The sequence below is a fragment of the Hydra vulgaris genome, chromosome 12 (assembly GCF_038396675.1).
Source record: "Hydra vulgaris chromosome 12, alternate assembly HydraT2T_AEP".
NCBI classification, from domain to species: domain Eukaryota; kingdom Metazoa; phylum Cnidaria; class Hydrozoa; order Anthoathecata; family Hydridae; genus Hydra; species Hydra vulgaris.
In genome coordinates, this window is record NC_088931.1 from 65,814,148 (window position 1) to 65,822,500 (window position 8,353).

The window sequence follows — 8,353 nt, forward strand, 5'->3', positions numbered from 1 at the left end:
CACTACACAGATAAGATCATTAAATTTAAAAAATCAGAAAATAAATAATTTATATAGATTGGAACTAAATCATAAATACTAAGTATAAAATTTTTTTTTTAATAAAAATGCCTTTAACATGATTATAATATTGATATAAATTACTTTTTTTAAAATTAACTTAATAAATTTCTATTTCTTTAATAAATTCAATAAGAAAACAACCACATTGTGGTATTTTGAAAGTTATTTCAGCTTGAATTTGCTTGAAAAGATGAATTAAATAATTCTCTAAATTATTGATTTTAAGGTTTTTGTAAATTTTAATAGTTTCCTGTTACAAGTTTAGGTTAATATATAATAAAAATAAAATGTCTTAAGCAGAGAAATTGAAAAACTTTAGAAGAAAATGAAAAGCTGACAAAGAATACTTTTCAATAAAAATGAAAAGGATTGAGAATCTGTGAAAAATAAAAGTTGTAAAAATGAACCAGAAAAGGAATTATATAAAGAAAAAACATGCAAACAAATTAGTAGACAAAAAATTAAAGGTCAACTAAATGAATCGACAGAATGGAAAGAAAAAAAAGCTGATAAAATATTTTTTGACAATGTTTTTGAGAGAGACTTACTCTATTTTTCAATCAACCTATGGAGAGATAATGCTTTTGCCTACAATTTGTAAGCTAAGGCTAAAAAATATACAATTTTTAGAAGAAAAACTCACAGACCAGTGCAAACTGCATGAGAACTTTTGCTTATTACTTCAAGAAATAGGCAGTTGCTATAATAGTTCATATTGGGTGTCTTCAATTACAATCCAAAAATGGGTGCATAGGAGAAGTAATAGAGGAATTACTACCTATCTTATCTCAACTTCATGAACACGTTTGTATAAAAAGAGTTCAAGCAGCTGAATTTGAAAAAGACAAAGGCATTGCAGAAAAAGAGAAGTGGCATATATTTGCGAATATCCAAATGAAATACAAAGTGCACTGTGAACACACTGTGAGTAGGAACATTGTTCATTTGTTGAAAAACATATCTTATCTGTTCAGACATTAGAGATAAGGGTAAAAATAGTGTTTACTGCTTTATTGGGTAATTATATAAGATACTAATGACTGAAAACTGTAATAATAATACTGAAACTTTTTACCAATGACCCATCATCAGAATTTTAAAATAAGCCCATGTTAAAATTACTCAATCAATTATCTTTACAATAAAATAAAACATTTTAGTAAAATTTTTTTGCAACTTCCCATGGAAAAAGGGGCTGTAGATGATGTTGGAGGAATAGCCAAGTCTCTTGTTCAAATGAAATATATAAGCAAGAATGAGAAAGTGTGTGTAGGAACTTTTATGGATTTTTTAAATGTTCTTAAACCATTAATGACAACTGCTAATAATCTCTATATTAGCAATGATAAAAATCATTAGTAAAATAGGCAACAAAAAAAATTGGTCAGAAGTCAAAAAAACACCGGGAATATGAAAAATTCATCATGTCAATACTTTCAGTAGATGCTTGTCATTTTTCTAATCATGTGACTCAAAGTCATCTGATTTTCAAATAAACTATATTAATGACATGCAAACTTCTAAAATATTTTCCCAATTTTCCAGAAATGGCTTTAAATGATTGGTGCCTTGTGCAGAACAATGAAACTATGTACCCTGATAAAATAAAGCTTAAAAAGTTGAAACTTTAAAAAAACTTTAATACAAAAATGCTACTCAGTTTAGTCTTTATTTCAGTTGTGTTAAAAAAATAAAATTAAAAAAAAAATTGTCTCAAATTTATTAAATTATTAAAAGTTTGTACAGTGTCACACATGTGAAAAAATTTGTCACACATGTCACACTAAAGTTTATCATTTATTTTTATGAAGCTAGTGAAATTTTAAAAAATAATTTTTTTTTATAAACATCAACATGTTGTCTGCAACATAAAAAAAAATCATTTTACTAATCAGAGCCAATTAGCAGAAAATTTTGATCAAAGTTTAAAATTAAAATTTATAGTTTTGTATGAGTCACACACGTAACACAACTAATCAGTTCTTTTACTTATATGAGCAATAAACATATTATTATGGTTCATACCATGGGATTGGAGGGACTGCAAAAAAATATACAGCACAGGAAAGTTCAAAAACAACCATACCAAAAAAGCTAAAATTTTACTGTGTTATTCCCAACATAAACATATTGAAAAAACTATCTGTTCCACAAGCTTGCTCTAGTTCTGGTAGAAATTTTAAAAAAGTGGAAACAGAAGAAGTCCAAGTAAAATGACAAAAATATTGCAAACTATTAAAAATACAGTCAAAATAACTTACACCTTCAATACCTTAAAAAATCTTGTATATTTTTAAGTAAATTTTTAAAAAGTTAATTTATTTTTATTGTATTAGCAAATATTTTGTAGTAATTTTTTGAAAAAGTTGTTTTTCCAGTTAGACTTTTTGGTGTCATGTAAGGTTTAAAGTAACTAAAAACATTATAAGCAACAAAAAAAATTTAAACAAAAGTGTTTTGAGAAATTAGGAGTTATGTCATATAAACAGATTGCTGTATTAATTTTTAAGTACGTTTCCCTTCATATTTCATTTTAAATGTTTATTTTTATGTTTTTGTCATTGTCACTCCTTATTTTATCAAGAAAAACATTTTTTTTTTAACGTTGTGAAAATTGAGATTTTAATAATGACCTGGTTTAAGAAACCAAGTCAATATTAAAATTGCCATATCTCGTCAACTGCTCAACATTTTTAGTTGAAACTTTACTTCAAATGCACTGTTTTTTGTAAATAGTAACCCTGAGCGAGATCTCATCTCGTTCTCGTTTCTCGTGAGAAATGGGACTTCTCGTGAAAAACGAGAAATAGAAAATTATCTCGAGAAGTAGAATGAGACTTAAATATTATATTATTTTCCAAATTAAAAATTATTATAATTTACAAAATGCTTAATAATTTGTTTTTTTAAATAATTAATATTTTGACTCCGTAATTTTAATAAATCTAATTAAAAATTTAATTTGTTTTTGACAAAAACAAATTAAATTTTTAATAAGATTTTTAATTAGATTTTTTAATTAGATTTTTTTTAAAAATCTAATTAAAAAATTTTAATTAGATTTTAAATATTTTTAATTAGATTTTAAATACAAAAACTTTTTGTATAAAATGGTGCACTTTCGACTTAATTTCATTAGTTTACCAGTGGAATTCAACTTGACATATATTGTTCACATTGAAAAGAAATATTCTTGCCTCATTTCAACTATCAAAAATGTCACCAAGAAAAAACAAAATCTGGAGATATTTTCAAAAAACAAGTGACGGTGCTGAATGCAAGGCGTGCAAAAAGTCTTTGAAAACAAAAGATGGAAACACAAGCGGACTTTATCGTCACCTCGAAAAAAAACACAGCCAAGATTACGTTGAGTATTCTGAAAAAACTGACGACTCTCTTCTTTCTCCTCCTAAGAAGAAACAACGAACCATGGTCGAAATGCTTGAAACAAAGTCCAAATATGACAAAGACAATTCCATTCAAAAACAGTTTGACTCTGCAATGCTGGATTACTTTTGTACTGATCTGGCATCCTTTTCAGCAGTCGAAGGAAGAGGTTTCAAGAAATTGTTTGACATTGCAAACCCTAAACTGAGCCTTCATCATAGAACAGCATATTCAAGAAAGCGTTCAATTCGGTCAAGAGAAGTTCAAGCTGGAATAAAGAGCATAATAATGGAGATTACGTCAAATCTAAAAAGTGCTCGTTTACTTCTGACCTTTGGACTTCTAGAGCTCAGGACAGCTACATCTCTTGGACTTTTCATGCTTTTGACGAAAATTGGAAACTACATCACTGGACACCCCATGTCCAACAGTTCCCAGGCAGACACACAGGTATCTTAATTGAAGGAAAGCTGAATTCTTTCTTAGAAGAACTAAATTTGCCTGCTGATTTGCCAATGTACTGCGTGAACGACCAGGCAAGAGACATGAAACTTGCAGTCAAATTGTCAAAGCGCCTTGACCAATACTTGTGCAACAATCATATTTTGCAATGTGTAGTTCGAGACTCATTTGGAATGACTGCTGGAATGGATGATGCGTTGCAAACATGCAAAGATTTGGCTTCTTTAACTCACCAGTCAACAGTTGCAGCTGAGTTGCTTGAATCAGAATCAGACGCTGAAGGAATCAATTTTAGACAGTTACGCCAATCTGTTTACACAAGATAGAATAGTGAACTGGATTGCATGGCTTCTGTCCTACATCTAAAGAGTGCAATTATCAGCTTATGTGCAAATGAAGATATTTTTTCTTCAAAGACCATCAGTGCATCACAGTGGAAATCAATCGATGGAGCAGTAGAAATTTTGGCACCACTTAAAGAAGCTACAGAAACGTGGTCGACTGAGTCTATTCCAACAATTAACACTGTCGCTGATTCTCTTTCTTTAATCCATGACAAAATTGATCAACTTATTGAGACGGATGGAAAAAATGGCTACGGTGTCTTGTATGCAAAAAACTTGAAAAGCTGCATTGAGAAAAGATTTCCTCTTTGTCACACTGGAAACTTATTGAGTGCTGCAGCAAACTACTTAAATCCTGCTTTAAAGGGACTTCACTTGAAGCTCTTCAAAAAATTTCAAACAACAAAAGAAGGGTTAGTATCACAGGTTAAGGATAATGTTGAGTGCCAACCTGTTGCCAGAGTCCTTTCAGCAGATTTGTCCCCTAATTCAAAACTGAAGCGCAAGTTCAACTAAATCAGAGAGAGTTTTTAGCTCAGGTGAAAATGTCGTCCGATCATCCAGACACAACTTACACCCAGAAAAAGTAGAACAAATCATCTTAATTAGAGAAAACATTGTCTTGTTGGAAAAGTTTGGCAAAAAAATTCTGAATTAATATTTGAAAAAGTTGTTTACATTTGAAAAATGTCATTTGTGTCTATTTGTCAAAACCATGTTTACATTTTTTTTTTTTACTTGGATTTTAATAAATTTGTTTTCAAAAATTGTTTAATTTCTCGTCTTGTCTCATTCTCGGTCTCACAAGAATTAGTAACTTCTCGTCTCGGTTTGAAAAAATCTAGTCTCGCTAATGGTTAGTAAATAGGAATCATGTGTCGAACATGAAACAAAAAGGAAGACTAAAATAGACAGCTATTTTGATTTCAATGGACTGGGTGATTTCATGTAGAATTACCCTTAAGATTGACAGGTATTATATGACATGTCCCTTTTTGATGAAAAATAATACTAAATATATTTGCTTCATCATCAATTTTAAGTTGTGTTACTTGGAAAACATATTATTATATATACAAAAATTTGCTCGCATTTTCAGAAATATTCTGTAATGAATTTCTTTATTAATTTGCCTTTATGTGCACTTGAATGTTCCTTAAAATTTTGAATGAACCTACTATTGCAAGTGGTTACTTTTTATTTTTTTATTTTGTTTTTGTGGTAATTCTAAACTCACTCTATCTAAATGCATCCTGAAGTTTTTCCAAAACTTTTCATTGTTAACCCCTAAATAAAATTGTAAAACAGTATATACTCACAATTTGCATTTCTGATAAAAAAATAAAGATAAATGATGATATATCTTATAAAAATTTTAGGTAGATTATGGGTGATAAATTTTTATAAAAAATTATTATTCTTTTAAAATATTATAGATTTTAAAATTTATAACTATTTTAAAATTATGTATAACAACTTTAGAATAATAAACATGTTACGTTATTATTATTTAATGCAACAAAAAAATTCAATAAACCTGGTACATGGAGAATAGCTGTAACTAAAACTAACTTTTTGACCCAAATTATAATGACCTAAAAATTAATTACCTGTCAATAATTAATGCAATTTTTAAAGGATGGAGAAAGTAAAATTAAAGTGGTAAGCATCCCCTAAAATACATTTAACTGCATTTAAGTAACTTAATATACACGATAAAAAATTTAATGCAAAATTAAGTTTACCAGGACCAACAGAAAGCAGGTTATTCCTAGGAACAGTAAATCGTTTTACCTTAAAATCATATTTAAAATTTCAAAACATGAATACAAGTGACTAATACAACTTATTAAAACTAAGTAGTTAAGGAAAATGCTTACTAACAAAACAACAAGTTTAAACTAAATACAAATTATATCATTTTATGTTCTACAGCTAAAAAATAGTTGAATATTTTTTACAGAAACAACATCAATGGATACTCAAAAAGGTTCTGAAATTTTTTTGAATGATATAATCAAAAAAACTTATCTACTTAAATTCTAAGATATTCAAGAAATATTTGAAAGTGAAGTTTAAAAATCCAATTATGTTGTTATACTAATGTAAAAATTAAGGATTTTCAAAATAAATATCTTATGCAAACATCCTTTTTTAAGACTAACTTAAAAAAATATTTATCTGCAAAAAGATAGTTTTTAAAATATATGTCATATTTTAAACTATTTTAATATACTAGTTTTAAAAATTATCTTTCATTATGTGCAAATACTCAGTTCCCTTGCCGAAAATTTACTAATACAATTTATTCGAGGTAATTGAATTGTTATTGGTCTTTGACTTATTCCCGTTTTTAACAAAATGTAAGAAAAAAATTAAATTTGACACTGATGTTAAAATTTTTTTTATCATACACCTAAATTAAAATAAAAATTAAAAAGTCAAACATAATCAAAGCAAATCAAAGAGAACATCATCAAAGAAATTAAAAAAAAAACATAAAAATATAATCAAACTTTTGACGCAAAACCTCCAAAACCTCTTTTTGAAAATGAACAATTATTCTGGTTTGCCAAAGTATTCTTCAAATCATAACTTAAAGGACTTGGTCCATCACTCTAAATAGAATAACAACAAAAATATTATTCTATTCTTAATGACATTAAAAACATACTATAATATAATGTAAAATAATATAATGTAAAATTTTTCTAAAAAACATTAAGAGAAATATTAAACTATTAAAAAAATTCAGATCATTATTTTATGACGTGTCATAAAGATTATTTTGAAATACGGATGATTGATTACTATCGAAATGCAGGTTTACAGTAAGAATCAATGAAATCAAAAAAATTTAAACCACAATTTACAATAAGAGTCAACACAGGAGACTGTGAATCAAAAGGAGCAGAAGATTTATTAGATTAATAGATTTCATTCATGATAATAAGTCAAAAGTTTTTAGTTGGTTAGAACTGGCAGCAGATATTGAGAAGTGGATGCAGTAATAAGTATGAAGTGCTTGTTGACTAACTTTTTAAGCTTTATTTTTAAAATCATTTGATACAGCTGAGCACACAATCCTCCTAGACAAACTACTACACTAGGCTATTAGAGGTATTCCTCTCCTCTGGTTTTCTTCTTATCATTGTATTATAACACAATTTGTTTCAGCAAATGGTATCAGGTCAGAACTAGCCAAATCTTTTAATGATGTTCCACAAGAATTAGTATTAGGTTCATTCCTTTCTCTTATATTTATCAATGATTTTAATGTTTCAACAAAATTTTCTAGTGCTTATCACTTTGCAGATGACACCAACTTGCTTCTATTTAATTAATTGTTTAAAAAACTTAATAAAATTATGAATCATGATCTAGCTAACATTATTAAATATCTCCGCTCTAACTAATTATCCCTTAGGGTCTGTCAATTAATTTTGTCCAAAAATGTCAATAAATTTTTGGCAATTTTTACCTCTGCCCCTCCTCCTTGTTAGCAACTTGTCAAACTTTCAGAAACCTCCCCTACAAAACTCCCCTATGTCAACATTTGATTCTGCCCCCAAAATAAAATCAAGATGGAGAAATAACTTTTTTTCCTTTTTTAAGTAACTAAATTTGTTTAAAAAAGTAACATTTTTGTCAACTTTTCTTGTGCCCCCCTCCCCTCACCCATTTTGACATTGGTCAGCAATTGTCAAAAATGTTCTGACTTCCCCCCTCCCTATTACTTTGTTGACATAATTGATGGTAGACCCCTTACCTTTAAAAAAATTGAAAATAATAATAATTTTATTTAATATTTGTCACTTAATATTCAAACCTATTTAAACAAAAATAAGCAATTAAATAAAATAAAATTAAGTGGACAGATAATAAATCTTGCTAACTATTAAATATATTAAAATCAAAATAGACTCTAACTTATCTTTTACAAAGCATTTTCAAAATTTAGTATTGAAAATAAGCAGATCAAATGGAATGCTATATAAAAACTTGTCATTATGTTGATAATGAAACTTTGCTTAACATATACCATACTATTTTCACTCTCATCTCAGATATGCTTGTTGTTAAAAAGTTTTTACTTT

The 8,353-nt window shown here is 27.8% G+C and overlaps 1 protein-coding gene across 2 annotated transcripts in view; it reads right to left on the reverse strand.

Moving 5' to 3' along the window:
- Positions 1-8,353, reverse strand: part of LOC101236943 (O(6)-methylguanine-induced apoptosis 2) — a 39,702-nt gene that overhangs the window by 25,707 nt on the left and 5,642 nt on the right. For both annotated transcript variants that reach the window (XM_065814167.1, XM_065814168.1), the window contains exons 3-5: positions 6,773-6,874; positions 6,002-6,050; positions 5,794-5,851 (exon numbers count right to left, since the gene is read on the reverse strand). In XM_065814167.1, the coding sequence (XP_065670239.1) occupies positions 5,794-5,851; positions 6,002-6,050; positions 6,773-6,874 (209 nt within the window). The remainder of the gene's footprint in view (positions 1-5,793; positions 5,852-6,001; positions 6,051-6,772; positions 6,875-8,353) is intronic.